This window comes from Carcharodon carcharias, chromosome 21 (genome assembly GCF_017639515.1).
Source record: "Carcharodon carcharias isolate sCarCar2 chromosome 21, sCarCar2.pri, whole genome shotgun sequence".
NCBI lineage: Eukaryota > Metazoa > Chordata > Chondrichthyes > Lamniformes > Lamnidae > Carcharodon > Carcharodon carcharias.
Window position 1 is genome coordinate 23,974,994 of NC_054487.1, and position 17,615 is coordinate 23,992,608.

Genomic DNA, 17,615 nt, shown 5'->3' on the forward strand with positions numbered 1-17,615 from the left:
TCCATTTAAGTAATACTCTGTTTTTTTCATTATTCCTGCCAAAGTGAACAACTTCGCATTTTCCTACATTATACTCCATCTGCCAGATTTTTGCCCACTCACTCAACCTATCTATATCCATCTGCAACCTTCACAACATATTTTCCTACCTATATTTGCATCATTTGCAAATTTAACTACCATGTCTTCACTCCCCTTATCTCAGCCATTGATATAAATTGTAAGAGATTGAGGCCGCAGCACAGACCCCAGCTGGTCTCCATTCGTCACGTCTTGCCAATCAGACAAAAGCAGATGAACTGAGAGCACACATAGAAATAAATAATTACAATTTGATAGCCATTACAGAGAGTTGGCTGCATGGGGACATGAATTGGGACCTGAATATTGAAGGAAACAGGTTTTTAGGAAGGACAGGAAATGAGGAAAAGGGGTGACTACGAGGCTGATAGGAGGGGAAAAAGCTAGCCAGAAATATAAAAACAGATAGTAAGAGTTTCTATAAATATTTTAAAAAGAAACTAGTTAACAAAGTGAGCATTGGGCCTATAGAGAATGAGTCTGGAGAATTGATCATGGAAAACAAAGAGATGGCAGATGAATTGAACACGTATTTTGCATCAGTTTTCACTATAGAGGATATAAGTAACATCTCAGAAGCAGCTATAAATTCAGGAAATGGAAGGGAGGAATTCAGGAAAATTACCAGAGGAGTGGTACTGAGTAAATCGTCGGAGCTGTGGGCTGACAGAGCCCGGGTCCTGATGGACTTCATCCTAGGGTCTTAAAAGAAGTGGCTAGTGAGATAGTTGATGCATTGCTTTTAATTCTCCAAAACTCCCCAGATTTAGGGAAGGTCCCATTGGATTGGGAGATAGCAAATATAACTCCATTACTCAAAAAGGGAAGGTAAAAGAAAGCTGGAAACTACAGACTAGTCAGCTTATCACCTGTCATAGGGAAAATGTTAGAAGCTATTATTAAAGCACTTATAGCAGGTCACTTGGATAAGCTCAAGGTAATCAGGCAGAGTCAACATGGTTTTGTGAAAGGGAAATCATGTTTAACCAACTTCTTGGAGCTCTGTGAGGAAGTAACATGTGCTGTGGATAAAGGAGAACTGGTGGATGTATTGTACTTAGATTTCCAGAAGACGTTTGATAAAGTGCCACATCAAAGATTATTGTGGAAAATAAAAGCTCATGGTATAGGGGGTAACATATTAGCATGGATAGAAGATTGGCTGGCTAACAGGAAATAGAGAGTAGGCTTAAATGGGTCTTTTTCAGGTTGGCAAGATGTAATGTGTGGTGTGCCACAGGGATCAGTGCTGGGACCTCAACTGTTTACAATTTATATAAGTGAATTGGATGAAGGGATGGATGGGATGGTTGCCAAATTCACTGATGACACAAAGATAGGTAGGAAAGTAAGTTGTGAAGAGGACATAAGGAGGCTACAAAAATACAGAAGTAGGTTAAGTGAGTGGGCAAAGATCTGGCAGATGGAGTATAATGTGGGAAAATGTGAAATTGTCCATTTTGGCAGGAAGAATAGAAAAGAAGCATATTATCTAAATGGTGAGAGGTTGCAGAGCTCTGGGGTGCAGAGGGATCCTAGTGCATGAAACACAAAAGTTTAGCATGTGGGTAAGCAGGTAATTACAAAAGCTAATAGAATGTTACTGTTTATTGTGAGGGGAATTGATTACAAAAGTAGGGAGGTTATGCTTCAGTTGTACAGGGCACCTGCTTCAGTTGTACAGGGCACCAGTGAGACCACATTTGGGGTACTGTGTACAGTATTGGTCACCTTATTTAAGGAAGGATGTAAATGCTTTGGAAGCAGTTCAAAGAAAGTTTATAGACTAATACTTGGAATGGGAGGGCTGTCTTATGAGGAAAGATTAGACAGGGTAGTCTTGTATCCGCTGGAGTTTAGAAGAATAAGAGGTGAATTGATTGAATCCTTTAAGATCCTGAGGGGTCTTGGCAGGGTGGATGTGGAGAGGATGTTTCCCTCTTGTGGGAGAATCTGGAACTGGGGTCACTGTTTAAAAATAAGGGGTCGCTCATTTAAAACAGAGATGAGGTAAAATTTTTTCACTCAGAGGGTTGAGAGCCTTTGGAAGTTTCTCTTCCTGAAAAGGTGGTGGAAGCAGAGTATTTGAATATCTTTAAGGCAGAGGTGGATAGATTCTTGATTAACAAGTGGGTGAATGGTTATCGGGGGTAGGCGGGATATTGGAGGTTACTAGAGCCGCCATGATCTTATTAAATGGCAAAGCAGGCTTGATGGGCTGAATAGCCTACTCCTGCTGCTTGTTCATATGTTTGACCTATTTATGCATACTCTGTTTTCTGCTAACCAGCCAATCTTCTATCCATGCTAATATGTTACCACCAACACCATGAGCTTTTATTTTCCACAATAAACTTTGATGTAAGAAAAAACTTTTTTCACACAGTGAGAGGCTCAGGTCTGGAATGCACTTACTGGAAGTGTGGTGGAAGCAGGTTCAATCTAGGCATTCAAGAGGACATTAGATGATTATTTGAATAGAAACAACGTGCAGGGGTATGGGGAAAGGGCAGGACAATGGCACGAGGCCATAATGCTCATTTGGAAAGCCGGTGCAGACACAATGAGCCGAAAGGCCTCCTTCTGTGCCATTAAAATTCTGCAGTTCTGTGATGTGGCACCTTATCAAATGATTTCTGGAAATCCAAATACACTATGTCTACATGCTCCTCTTTATCCACAGCGCATGTTACTCCTTTAAAGAACTCCAATAAATTGGTTAAACACTATTTCCCATTCACAAAACCATGCTGAATCTTCCCGATTACCTTGAGTGCCCAACTATAACCTCCTTAATCGATCGATTCTAACATCTTCCCTAAGACAGACGTCAAGCTAACTGGCCTGTAGTTTTCTGTCTCTCTCCCTTCTTGAATAGAGTGATTATATTTGCTGCTTTCCAGTCTGATGGAACCTTTCCAGATCTTAGCGAATTTTGAAAAATTAGCGCCAAAGCATCTACTACCTCATTAACTGCCTCTTCTAGGACCCTAGGATGAAGTTAATCAGGACCTGGAGACTTATTAGCCTGCAGCTCCATCAGTTTGCTCAGTACCGCTTCCCTAGTGATTGTAATTTCACCAAGTTCCCCTCTCCCTTCCACCTCCCGATTTACAGCTATTACTGAAATGTTTTTTGTATCCTCTATAGTGATAACAGAAGAAAAATATTTGTTCACTTCATTTGCCATTTCCTTATTATCTGCTATTAACTCCCCACTGTCACTTCAAGAGGACCAACACTCACTTTACTTACTCTTTCCAGTTTAAATACCTGTAGAAACTCTTGTTTCTCCATTTCTAGGTAGCTTCCCCTCATACTCTAATTTTCTTCTCCTGATTAACCTTTTAGTCATTCTCTGCCGTTCTTTATATTCTGACCAATCATCTGACCTGCCACTCATCTTTGCACAGTTATATGCTTTTTCCTTAAGTTTGATGTTTTCCTTAACTTCTTTAGTTAACCATGGATGGTGGGTCCTCCCCTTAGAATTTTTCTTTATAGCAGGAATATGCCTATTCTGGGTATTCTGAAACATCCCCTTAAATATCTGCCATTGCTTCTCTATCGATCTATCCCCTAGCCTAGTATCCTAGCTCACTTAAGCTAGCTCAGCTTGCATGCCCTTATTTAAGTTTAAAATGCTAGTCTCAGACCCACTCTTTTCCTTTTCAAAATGGGTGCAAAATTCAATCATATTGTGGTCGCTGCTACTTAGGGGTGCCTTCACTCTGAGGTCATTAATTAATTATTGGTCATCTCTCAAACTTTAAATTGGAAACGGGAGCCAGTGTTATGGTCCTCTCGGACAAGAAGGCATAGCTGGGTGACCCAATAGGCGGCATCAAACTCCCAGTGAAAAGCACTCTTCAGGCGACACTCAGGTACAAAGACAAAAGAATTCGAGTGACCCTGTTCATCGTCCACAGCTAAGAACGTTCCCTTTGAAGCCAACCTCAACCTCCAACAGAAAACTGACAAGGTCAACCAGCAAAGGGTTGTTCCAAAGTTTCAAAAGGAGTTCCCGAAACTCTTTAGCAAATTGGGGCGATTGAGGATCATATCCAGGATCACACCAAGAGAGGATGCTGAACCTGTGTGCCTGTTCACACCATAAAAAATACCCCATCTGCTCATGAACAAGTGCAGCAAAATGTCATCTTGTCGGTCACTCAGCCAACCGTATGGTGCTCTGGGATGGTCTCAGTCCCAGAACTGAACCGGTCCATCCGTATCGGTGTCAACCTGACACAGCTCAATAAAGCTGTGGTGAGAGAAGTCCACCCGATGTCCTCAGTGGTCGTCAGCCTGACCAAACTCTAAAAGCACAGTGTTTTCATAGCTCACCGCGCACACAGTGGCTTTTAACAGCTAGCTCATGGCTGAACTAGAACGTTTGCAGGAAGCGGGGCTGACATTGAATGAGAAATGAGAGTTCCCCAAGACTGAGACATGGTCAGCAACAGGGCTTCATGGCAGACTCACAAAAAACAAAAGCTAGTGAGTTCCTAACTCCATCCTCGATTCTGGACCTCCAGAGATCCCTGGGGATGGTGAGCCAGTTGACAAAATTTTTACTCAGTCTGGCACAGGTCACAGAACCCCTGTGCTACCTTCTCAAGAAAGACCAGGCAAGGTGCTGGGATACGCACCAAGAGCAAGCGTTTGGTTGCATCAAAGCCATGCTGCTCTCAACCGACGTCCTGGCCACTGTGACCCATCCCTGCCCAGCACCATAGCAGCAGGTCACAGACCAGTCTTATTTCAGGGCCAAATGGACAGATATTGCTGGTCAGTGTATTATGCATCCAAAGGGCTGTCAGACACAGAAACTAGGTACACAGTGATTGAAAAAGAAGCTCTCTCAGTCATGTTGGTGGGTGAGAAGTTTTTGGACCACATTATTGGCCTACAGATCACCATTGAAACAGATCATAAGCCACTGGTCTCACTGCTAGAGAAGATGGAGCTGGCAAGGATACCCCCCCACAGAATGCAGCAATTCTGTCCTCCCCTCATGGGGTTCACACATGAGATGGTGTATGCACAGGAAAAAACAACACTGGACACACTCTCCAGGGCCTCAGTGGAACTCCCAATGAGACATGATGTTAACCTGAGAGGAGCTCGAATCGTACTACTAATTGGTGAGGGAACCAATGCGAGCTGAGGAGTAGGCAATGTTACTGTCAACAAGGATGGCACAGCAGAGACTGAGTGGCAGTACCATGAGGATTTGGTTTGAACAGCAGAAGCACTTGATCGTCATCAATGATCTGCTGGTAGACAATGAGTGGTTGATCATGCCACCCTCCCTTCAGCCAGGGATCTTCCAAAAGATACACCAGGGTATCACCAAATGCACGGCACGGGCCCAATCTGCAGTGTGGTGGCCAAGCATTTCAAGGGCAATTGAGGACATTTCAACGGTGTGACTGCTACACAAGCAGGACCAGAGGGAGCGCCTTATCCCCACACAGTTCCCATCCAGGCCATTGGAGTGGCTGGGCATCAATTTATTCATCTTCAATGGCTGATCCTCCCTCATTGTGGTGGACTACTTCTCCCGATGGGTTGAGGTGAAGCAATTGTACACAACAATCATGGTGAGAGTGTTGAAGGAGATGTTCGCAAGCCATGGCATCCTGGACAAGATGGTGTCAGGTAATGGTCCACAATTCGCAAAGGAATAGTTCACCCAATTTGTCATCACTTAACGGCTTTCAACACCATATCAGCATACCAAGATACTCACAGTCGAACAGTGAGGCAAAAAGCGGGAAGCGCACTATAAAAAACCTCCTGAGAAAAAATGGCAACTTCCCAACAGCACTGTTAACCTACCGGTCCACCCCACGACAACATACACCTACAGGTCCACCCCACGACAACATACACCTACAGGTCCACCCCACGACAACATACACCTACAGGTCCACCCCACGACAACATACACCTACAGGTCCACCCCACGACAACGTACAATCTACATGGATTTCAGTAAGGCCTTTGACAAGGTCCCTCATGGCAGACTGGTACAGAAGGTAAAGTCGCACAGAATCAGAGGTGAGCTGGCAAGATGGATACAAAATTGGCTTGGTCATAGAAGACAGAGGTTAGCAGTGGAAGGGTGCTTTTCTGAATGGAGAGCTGGTGTTCCGCAGGGATCAGTGCTGGGACCTTTGCTGTTTGTGGTATACTTAAATGATTTGGAGGAAAATGTAACTGGGCTAATTAGTAAGTTTGCAGACAATACTAAGGTCGCAGATAGTGAAGAGGATTGTCAAAGGATACAGCGGATAAAGATCGGTTGGAGACTTGGGCAGAGAAATGGCAGATGGAGTTTAATCCAGACAAATGCGAGGTAATGCATTTTGGAAGGTCTAATACAGACAGGAATTATACAGTAAATGGCAGAACCTTTAAGTGCATTGACGGGCAGAGGGATCTGGAGTACAGGTCCACAGGTCACTGAAAGTGGCAACGCAGCTGGATAAGGTAGTCAGGAAGGCATATGGCATGTCTGCCTTCATTGGCAGGGGTATTGAGTATAAAAGCTGGGAAGTCATGCTGCAGCTGTATAGAACCTTAGTTAGGCCAAACTTGGAATATTGCGTGCAATTCTGGTCACCACATTATCAGAAGGATATGGAGGCATTGGAGAGGGTGCAGAGATTTACCAAGATGCTGCCTGGTCTGGAGGTTATTAGCTATGAGGAGAGGTTGGAGAAACTTGGATTGTTCTCACTAGAGCGACGGAGATTGAGGGGCGACTTGAGAGAAGTTTACAAAATTATGAGTGGCATGGATAGAGTAGATAGTCAGAAGCTTTTTCCCAAGGTGGAAGAGTCAATTACTAGGGGACATAGATTTAAGGTGAGAGGAGAAAACTATAGAGGAGATGTGCGGGGCAAGTTTTTTACGCAGAGGCTAGTGAGTGTCTGGAATTCACTGCCAGAGGAGGTGGTGGAAGCAGGTACGATAGTGGTGTTCAAGAGGCAGCTTGACAAATACATGAATAGGATGAGAATAGAGGGATACGGACCCCAGAAGTGCAAAATGTTTTGACAGGCAATATGATCGGGGCAGGCTTGGAGGGCCGAAGGGCCTGTTCCTGTGCTGTACTTTTCTTTGTTCTTTGTACACCTCCAGGTCCACCCCTCCACAACGCACACCTACAGGTCCACCCCTCCACAATGCACACCTACAGGTCCACCCCTCCACAACGCACACCTACAGGTCCACCCCTCCACAACGCACACCTACAGGTCCACCCCTCCACAACGCACACCTACAGGTCCACCCCTCCACAACGCAAACCTACAGGTCCACCCCTCCACAACGCACACCTACAGGTCCACCCCTCCACAACGCACACCTACAGATCCACCCCTCCACAACGCACACCTACAGGTCCACCCCTCCACAACGCACACCTACAGGTCCACCCCTCCACAACGCACACCTACAGGTCCACCCCTCCACAACGTACACCTACAGGTCCACCCCTCCACAGCGTACACCTACAGGTCCACCCCTCCACAACGCACACCTACAAGTCCACCCCACTACAATGTACACCTACAGGTCCACCCCACTACATGCGGCTTAGCTCCATCTGAACTCCCTGTCTGCTTTCTGAAGCAGAAAATTCTGCAAACTCCCCCCAATCCTGACAAAGAAACTAATCCCAACCAATGATGACCAAAACCTCTAGGACAGAGAGCAGAAGCAGGCTGCCTAAAAGAAAATGTACCACATCGGACACCAGTCACACTTACACAAAGACGCCAGAGTCTGGATTAAGGACCTTGATAGAGAGGCCATTATTGTCCGGAGAGACGATGTCCAACCATGGTCATACCTTATCAGTGCTCCAGCAGGTCCAATCAGGGGGAACAGGAGGAGATGCCTCCTCATCCCTCGGGGTGATTCCCCCCATTATACATTGGTGAGAAATTGATGGAGATGAGCAAACACTAGAGCGACCGACCACACCTAAAACAACTTCCTATTCATCAAGTTTAACGCATCGAGGTAGACAGAGTCTACCACTCCTCCAACTGTTATAAAGACAGGATCTGGATGAATTATGAAGGCTCTAGATCACCTGAGCCTGTAAACACAGGGGCTTGAGGTGGGAGAACAAGGGGTCGTAGAAGTCACGTAAATAAATTGGATAAACAGGAATGCATTGCAAATATATTGGATAAAGACTTGGCAGAGAGGTGTAGTATAGAAAGGGTTACTGTGGGACTGGGTTAAGTACCACCCACACTGTTATGTAAATTTATACATGACCCAAATCTGGAGGACAGTCTTGGACTGGACAGAGACATGTGTAGAAGCAAGCATGGAGACAACTCCTAACTTAGACTTTGTAACTATCTACCTATATACAGTATAAGCAGTTAATAAACACTTACCGTTAAACTGTACAAGACTCAGAACATCTTTGCGAGACCTACCAAACTACACACAATATCTTACAACAGATGGGGGGTGTAACTTGGCATGGGGGACATGAGGAGGATCTTTTGAACTTACCTTTTAGAAGGTCCCCTCATCCAGACTCAGTTTCATGATCCTCTGAGGGGCCGTGAATCACGGTTCTTTAAAAACCTGGCCTGGCTCCATGAAAATTGCAGAGGAGATACCGACCTCCTCAATGGAGCTGGCCAGGTTAGAAACGCAGGATATGGGCTTTTGATAGGAACTGGCCCGCGTCCTTTAAAGGCACTCCAGGAATGGAGTAGGGAATCCCGGAGCCGGGGCATAGCCACCATTTTTAAAGGGATCCGGAGTCATCCTGACTCGGTAAAAATCCAGGCATATGTTTCAGATCAATGCACTTCCATCAAAACTGGAAAATGTTCAACATTTAAAACGTTTTAAGTAAGTCCAGAGGGACGGAAAGGTGGGGTGCGGAACAAAGACAAAAGGGAAAGTCTATGTCACTGACTAATGATTAACCTACACCCATTGTCCCTCTCTGATCACTGACTAATGATTAACCTACACCCATTGTCCCTCTCTGATCACTGACTAATGATTAACCTACACCCGTTGTCCCTCTCTGATCACTGGCCAATGATTAACCTACACCCATTGTCCCTCTCTGATCACTGACTAATGATTTAGATCCACGGAAGAGGCATACAAATTGACTAAAAAAAACAGATCTGAGGATTGGGAGCAGTTTAGAATTCAGCAAAGGAGGACCAAGGGATTGATTAAGGTGGGGAAAATGGAGTATGAGAGTAAGCTTGCGGGGAACATAAAAACTAACTAAAAGTTTCTGTAGGTACGTGAAGAGAAAAAGATTGGTGAAGGCAAATGTAGGTCCCTTACAGTCAGAAACAGGGGAATTTATAATGGGGAACAAAGAAATGGCTGGCCAACTAAATACATTCTTTGGTTCTGTCTTCACAAAGGAGGACACTAATAACATACCAGAAATGTTGGGGAACGCAGGGTTTAGTGAGAGGGAGGAACTGAAAAAATCAGTATTAGTAGGGAAATGGTGTTGGGGAAATTGAATGGGATTGAAAGCCGATACATCCCCAGGGTCTGATAATCTACATCCCAGAGTACTTAAGGAAATGGCCCTAGAAATAGTGGATGCATTGGTGGTCATCTTCCGAGATTCTATAGACACTGGAACAGTTCCTACAGGTTGAAGGGTAGCTAATGTAACCCCACTATTCAAAAAGGGAGGAAGAGAGAAAACAGGGAATTATAGACCAGTCAGCCTGACGTCGGTAATGGGGGAAATTCTAGAGTCCATTATAAAAGAGTTAATAGCTGAGCACGTGGAAAACAGTGGCAGAATCGGATAGAGTCAGCATGGATTTATGAAAGGGAAATCATGCTTGACAAATCTACTGGAATTTTTTGAAGATGTAACTAGTAGAGTTGATGAGGGGGAGCCAGTGGATGTGGTTCATCTGGTTCTTCAAAAGGCTTTTGACAAAGTCCCACATAAGAGATTAGCATGTAAAATTAAAGTGCATGGGACTGGGGTAGTGTATTGAGATGGATGGAAAATTAGTTGGCAGACAGGAAACTAAGGGTAGAAATAAACTGGTCTTTTTCTGAATGGCAGGCAGTGACCAGTGGGGTACCGCTGGGACCCCAGTTATTCACAATATATACTAATGATTTAGATGAGGGAACTAAATGTAATGTCTCCAAATTTGCAGATGACACAAAGCTGGGTGGGAGGGTGAGCTGTGAGGAGGATGCAGAGATGCTTCAGTGTGATTTGGACAAGCTGAGTGAGTGGGCCCAAATGCATGGCAGATGCAGTATAATGTGGATAAACGTGAGGTTATTCACTTTGGTAGCAAAAAAGGAAGGCAGATTATCATCTGAGTGGCTATAAATTGAGAGAGGGGAACGTGCAACGAGACCTGGGTGTCCTTGTACACCAGTCGCTGAAGGTAAGCATGCAGGTACAGCAGGCGGTAAAGAAGGCAAATGGTATGTTGGCCTTCATAGCCAGAGGATTCGAGTACAGGAACAAGGATGTCTTGCTGCAATTGTACAGGGCCTTGGTGAGACCACACCTGAAATATTGTGTGCAGTTTTGGTCTCCTTATCAGAGGAAGGATGTTCTTGCTATACAGGGAATGCAGCGAAGGTTTACCCGACTGATTCCTGGGATGGCAGGACTGACATATGAGGAGATATTGAGTCGATTAGGATTATATTCGCTGGAGTTCAGAAGAACGAGGGGGGATCTCATAGAAACCTATAGAATTCTAACAGGACTAGACAGGGTAGATGCAGGAAGGATGTTCCCAATGGTGGGGGAGTCCAAAAGCAGAGGCCACAGTCTGAGGATACAGGGTAGACCATTTAGGACTGAGATGAGGAGAAATTCTTCACCCAGAGAGTGGTGAATTCGCTTACACAGAAAGTAGTTGAGGTCAAAACATTGTATGTTTTCAAGGAGTTAGATATAGCTCTTGGGGTGAAAGGGATCAAAGGATATGGGGAGAAAGCGGGAGCAGGCTATTGAGTTGGATGATCAACCATGATTATGATGAATGGTGGAGCAGGTTCGAAGGGCCAAACAGCCTACTCCTGCTCCTAGTTTCTATGTTTAGCCTAAACCCATTATCCCTCTCTGATCACTGACTAATGATTAACCTATGACCCCTGTCCCTTGCTATCAACTAATTGGTGACTTGTGGCCTCATCTGGTAGATGGGTGTGGGCAGACAAGAGGTTCTGCGATAAACAAAAGAAAATGCTGGAAATACTCAGCAGGTTTGGCAGCAGCTGTGCAGAAAGAGAGTTAACGTTTCAGGTCTGTGACCTTTCTCAGTGATTCTCAAATTCTCTCTCACATCCAGACAGGAATCCTACAGTTTGACAAGGCAACCAGTGTCCTGCACCCACCAATCAACATCTGGACGACATTAGCAGCCCCATATCGCTGAATCTCATTCACCCAGTGTGGCACGGAGTTGAAGGAGGATTGCTTGGTGATGTCATAAGCGATCATGGCTCCATGTGCGCTGCGATAGTAACTTTGTGTGATGGTCCGGAATCGCTCCTGTCCAGCTGTGTCCCACACCTGCACCTTCACAGAACAAATACACCATGTTAGAGCTTCACTATCTCCAGGCATTCTGCATCCCACCACTAGGGAACCAAACCATGCCCCCTACCTGAGCCTCCCCACCATGTCCAATTAAGTCCCCTGCAATCAGAGAATGCAGAGAGCGAGAGTGAAGTGAAGCAAAGTATGAGAGCACAGCACAAAGAGCGACAAATGCCCAGGAGTGAGTGGGACAGTGGGAACAGAGTGAGGATGAGTGAGTGAGAGACCGCGGGGATGAAATGGGGGGGAGTGAGTGAGAGACAGTGGGGACAGACTGAGGGGGTGTGAGAGACTGTGGGGATGGAGTGAGGGGGAGTGAGTGAGAGACCGCGGGGACGGAGTGAGGGGAAGTGAGTGAGGGACAGTGGGGACGGAGTGAGGGGGGAGTGAGAGACCGCGGGGACGGAGTGAGGGGGAGTGAGTGAGAGACCACAAGGATGGAGTGAGGGGGAGTGAGTGAGGGACAGCGGGGATGGAATGAGGGGGGAGTGAGTGAGAGACAGCGGGGACAGAGTGAGGGGGAGTGAGAGTCAGCGAGGACGGAGTGAGGGGGAGTGAGTGAGAGACAGCGAGGACGGAGTGAGGGGGAGTGAGTGAGAGTCAGCGAGGACGGAGTGAGGGGGAGTGAGTGAGAGATGGCGGGGACGGAGTGAGGGGGGAGTGAGAGACCGCGGGGACGGAGTGAGGGGGAGTGAGTGAGGGACAGCGGGGACGGAGTGAGGGGGAGTGAGTGAGAGTCAGCGAGGACGGAGTGAGGGGGAGTGAGTGAGAGACGGCGGGGACGGTGTGAGGGGGAGTGAGTGAGAGACAATGGGGACGGAGTGAGGGGGGAGTGAGTGAGAGTCAGCGAGGACGGAGTGAGGGGGAGTGAGTGAGAGACGGCGGGGACGGTGTGAGGGGGAGTGAGTGAGAGACAATGGGGACGGAGTGAGGGGGGAGTGAGTGAGAGACAGCGGGGACGGAGTGAGGGGGGAGTGAGAGACCGCGGGGACGGAGTGAGGGGGGAGTGAGTGAGAGACCGCAAGGATGGAGTGAGGGGGAGTGAGTGAGGGACAGCGGGGATGGAATGAGGGGGGAGTGAGTGAGAGACAGCGGGGACGGAGTGAGGGGGAGTGAGAGTCAGCAAGGACGGAGTGAGGGGGAGTGAGTGAGAGACAGTGGGGACGGAGTGAGGGGGAGTGAGTGAGAGTGAGTGAGGACGGAGTGAGGGGGAGTGAGTGAGAGACAGTGGGGACGGAGTGAGGGGGAGTGAGTGAGAGTCAGCGAGGACGGAGTGAGGGGGAGTGAGTGAGAGACGGCGGGGACGGTGTGAGGGGGAGTGAGTGAGAGACAATGGGGACGGAGTGAGGGGGGAGTGAGTGAGAGACAGCGGGGACGGAGTGAGGGGGGAGTGAGAGACCGCGGGGACGGAGTGAGGGGGAGTGAGTGAGAGACCGCAAGGATGGAGTGAGGGGGAGTGAGTGAGGGACAGCGGGGATGGAATGAGGGGGGAGTGAGTGAGAGACAGCGGGGACGGAGTGAGGGGGAGTGAGAGTCAGCAAGGACGGAGTGAGGGGGAGTGAGTGAGAGACAGCGAGGACGGAGTGAGGGGGAGTGAGTGAGAGACAGCGGGGACGGAGTGAGGGGGAGTGAGAGTCAGCAAGGACGGAGTGAGGGGGAGTGAGTGAGAGACAGTGGGGACGGAGTGAGGGGGAGTGAGTGAGAGTGAGTGAGGACGGAGTGAGGGGGAGTGAGTGAGAGACAGTGGGGACGGAGTGAGGGGGAGTGAGTGAGAGACAGTGGGGACGGAGTGAGGGGGAGTGAGTGAGAGTCAGCAAGGACGGAGTGAGGGGGAGTGAGTGAGAGACAGCGGGGACGGAGTGAGGGGGAATGAGTGAGAGACAGTGGGGACGGAATGAGGGAGAGTGAGTGACCGCGGGGACAGAGTGAGGGGGAGTGAGTGACCGCGGGGACAGAGTGATGGGGAGTGAGTGACCGCGGGGACAGAGTGAGGGGGAGTGAGTGACCGCGGGGACAGAGTGAGGGGGAGTGAGTGAGGGACAGCGGGGACGGAGTGAGTGAGGGACAGCGGGGACGGAGTGAGGGGGAGTGAGTGAGAGACTTTGAGGACAGAGTGAGGGGGGAGTGAGTGAGAGACAATGGGGACGGAGTGAGGGGGAGTGAGTGAGAGACAATGGGGACGGAGTGAGGGGGGAGTGAGTGAGAGACAGCGGGGACGGAGTGAGGGGGGAGTGAGAGACCGCGGGGACGGAGTGAGGGGGGAGTGAGTGAGATACTTTGAGGACGGAGTGAGGGGGAGTGAGCAAGAGTCTTTGAGGATGAAGTGAGTGAGAGACGGCGGGGACGGAGTGAGGGGGAGTGAGTGAGAGACGGTGGGGACGGAGTGAGGGGGAGTGAGTGAGAGACAGCGGGGACAGAGTGAGGGTGAGTGAGTGAGAGACTTTGAGGACGGAGTGAGGGGGAGTGAGTGAGAGACAGCGGGGACGGAGTGAGTGAGGGACAGCGGGGACGGAGTGAGGGGGAGTGAGTGAGGGACTTTGAGGACGGAGTGAGGGTGAATTTGCGTACATTGCCCCACCTTTACTCTCTTGCCCTCGATATCCAGTGTTTTGACAATGAAGTCGACTCCGATTGTGTTCTGCTGTTTCTCCATGAAGACTCCAGTTTTGAAACGATGGACCAAACAAGTCTTGCCAATGTTGGAATCTCCGATCAGCACGATCTTAAAGAGATAGTCAAAGGCTTCGTCTGCACCAGTCCCTATTGTATTCATACTGCAATGAACAAGTACTTAAATGTATCAATTGGTAATAAAATGTCCATCAAAATTACTGGTCCTAATAACTTCTTTCAAACTGCATTAGACACAGAATGATTAAAGCACAGCAGGAGTGCTTTCGGCCCATTGTTTATGTTCTGGCTCTCTCAAGGACCAATTCACCTAGAGTCACTCCCCTACCTTCTCCCCTTAACCCAGCACATTCTTCCTTTTGAGATAATGATCCAATTTGTCTTTGAATGCCTCGATTGACCCTGCCTCTACCACGCTTCCAGGGAACTCATTCCAGATCCTAACCACTCTCCGTGTGAAAATATTTCTTCTCGTGTTTTGGCGAGTCAGGAGTGATTCACTTCAGAATTCCCAGTCTCTGGCCTGGCCTCATAGTCACAGTATTTATGTGATTGGTCCAGTTCAGTCACTCTGCCTTTCCCCTGGCGGATGGTGAAAATCCATCCAAGTCTTCAGCTGCCAGAGGGCTCAACGTGTGGTGATAGGGCACATAATCTGAGGAGGTTGAGTTATATGCTGAATCGGGTTATGTCAACTGGTACATCATGAAGCTGGTCTCCTTTAACTCATGTTAGGGAGAGGGGCAGCCAGTCACAGCCCCAGGAGCTGCCTACTTCTGGTCTTGGACACTCTCAGCAGCAGGAAAAGTTTCTTCATCTACCCTGTCAATTCCTTTCAAAACCCAAAAAACACTCAAATTATTGTTTAAGCTTCTAACATCCAGCGAATGCAAGCATTGATTATCTAACCTTACTTCATAATCTAACCTTACTTCATAACCCAACGCTTGGAGACCTGGGGACATTCTACTGCACTCTTTCCAGTACCAATATATCCTTTCTAAACAATCAATCAACTAATCGGATCATGTTTTAAGTTTAAACTAACAGTGTCTTTGTGGAACCTTGTCAATGGTCACCTAGAAGTACATGTAAACTGCACGGTTTCCGTTAGCTACTCAGCTTAATTTAGTTACTTACTCAAAAAATCCAGTGAAGTTTGTTAGACATGACCAACCTCCCTACAAATAGTTCAAGTTTCTCTTAAGTGCTCAGCCACCTAACTGTAACTTCCAATATCTTCATCACAACACAGACATCAACCTGCAGGTCTATATTTTAATGTGTTTTCCCTCACCCACACATTTCTAAAAACTGTGGAGTTACATTTGCAAATTTCTCACCTCAAGGCACAATTACAGGATCTAATATTTATTTGTTCATGAGATATGGGCATCACTGATTTACTTCCCATCCCTAATTGCTCTTGAGGTGGTGGTGGTGAGTCGCTTTCTTGAACCGCCGCAGTCCATGTGGTGTAGGTACACCCACAGTGCTGTTCGGGAGGGAGTTCCAGGGTTTTGACCCAGTGACAGTGAAGGAACGGTGGTACAGTTCCAAATCAAGATGGCATGTGGTTTGGAGGGGCACTTGCAGGTGGTGATGCTCCCATGAGTGTGCTGGGTGGTAGAAATCACGGGTTTGGAAGGTGCTGTCTAAGGAGCCTTGGTGAATTCCTGCAGTGCATCTTGTAGCTGGTACACGCTGCTGTTACTCTGCATCAGCGGTGGAGGGACTGGGCGTTTAAGGTGGTGATTGGGACGTTGTTTAAGACTTTATTCTAGATGTCCGAACTTCTTGATAGGATGTAAATGCATTAGAAGCAGTTCAGAGAAGGTTTACTAGACTAATACCTGGAATGGGCTTGTGAGGAAAGGTTGGACAGGCTGGGCTTGTGTCCGCTGGAGTTTAGAAGAGTGAGAGGCGACTTGATTGAAACATACAAGGTCCTGAGGGGTTTTGACAGGGTGGATGTGGAGAGGATTTTCCCTTTTGTGGCAGAATCTAGAACAAGGGGGTCACTCATTTAAAATGGAGATCAGGTGAATTTTTTTCACTCAGAGGGTTGTGAATCTTCGGAACTCTCTTCATGAAAAGGTGCTGGAAGCAGAGTCTTTGAATATTTTTAAGGCAGAGGTGGACAGCTTCTTGGTAAACAAGGGGGGTGACGGATTATTGGGGGTAGGTGGATGCAGATTTCAGGTTACTATCAGGTCAGCCATGATCTTATGAAATGGCAGAGCAGGCTCGAGGGGCCGAATGGCCTACTCCTGGCCAGGGCCTACTCCTGCTCCTTGTTTGTATGTTTTTACATTCACGCAGGCAATTAGGGAGCATTCCATCACACTCCTGACATGTGCCTCATAGATAGTGGACAGCCTTGGGGAATCAGGAGGTGAGTTACTGACACAGAATTCTTGCAGCCAGAAGAGGGAACATCCTCTCCACATCCACCCTGTCAAAACCCCTCAGGACCTTGTACGTTTCAATCAAGTCGCCTCTCACTCTTCTAAACTCCAGCGGATACAAGCCTAGCCTCTCCAACCTTTCCTCACAAGCCCATTCCAGGTATTAGTTTAGTAAACCTTCTCTGAACTGCTTCTAATGCATTTACATGACTAGTACAGGTCAGCTTCTGATGAATGATGATCTCAGGATGTTGATTTGGGAGTGTTGGAAGGTGCTGGCTAAAGCACCTGAAATTTCCTGACCCACATCCTGTAAACCCTTGACGTGGCAACGATCAGTATCTGTGGCTTGGTCAGTCATTATAGAATCGTTGAATTGTTACAGGAGGTAGCCATTGGGCCCATCGTATCCATGTTGGCTCTCTGTAAGATCAACTCACCAAGTCCCACTCCATACCGTTCCCCTGATCGTTGCAATTATTTCATTTCAAATAATTACTTATTTCTCGAAGACAGATAACCTCGAATCTGCCTCCATCCCACTCTAGAACATTGCATTCCAGATCCTAATCACTCACCGTCTCCCCCACACTCTCACACAGTGTTTTCCAGATCCTAAACAGAAACAGAATTACCTGGAAAAACTCAGCAGATCTGGCAGCATCGGCGGAGAAGAAAAGAGTTGACGTTTCGAGTCCTCATGACCCTTCGACAGAACTTGAGTTCGAGTCCAAGAAAGAGTTGAAACTCTTTCTTGGACTCGAACTCAAGTTCTGTCGAAGGGTCATGAGGACTCGAAACGTCAACTCTTTTCTTCTCCGCCGATGCTGCCAGACCTGCTGAGTTTTTCCAGGTAATTCTGTTTTTGTTTTGGATTTCCAGCA

General features: G+C 47.5%; 1 protein-coding gene across 3 annotated transcripts in view; it reads right to left on the reverse strand.

Moving 5' to 3' along the window:
* LOC121293186 (ras-related protein Rab-19-like) overlaps window positions 1-17,615 on the reverse strand; it is a 46,945-nt gene that overhangs the window by 20,387 nt on the left and 8,943 nt on the right. For 2 of the 3 annotated variants that reach the window (XM_041215973.1, XM_041215975.1), the window contains exons 2-3: window positions 14,271-14,466; window positions 11,488-11,671 (exon numbers count right to left, since the gene is read on the reverse strand). In XM_041215973.1, coding sequence (XP_041071907.1) covers window positions 11,488-11,671; window positions 14,271-14,466 — 380 coding nt within the window. The remainder of the gene's footprint in view (window positions 1-11,487; window positions 11,672-14,270; window positions 14,467-17,615) is intronic. The other variant, XM_041215974.1, reaches the window with a different exon arrangement.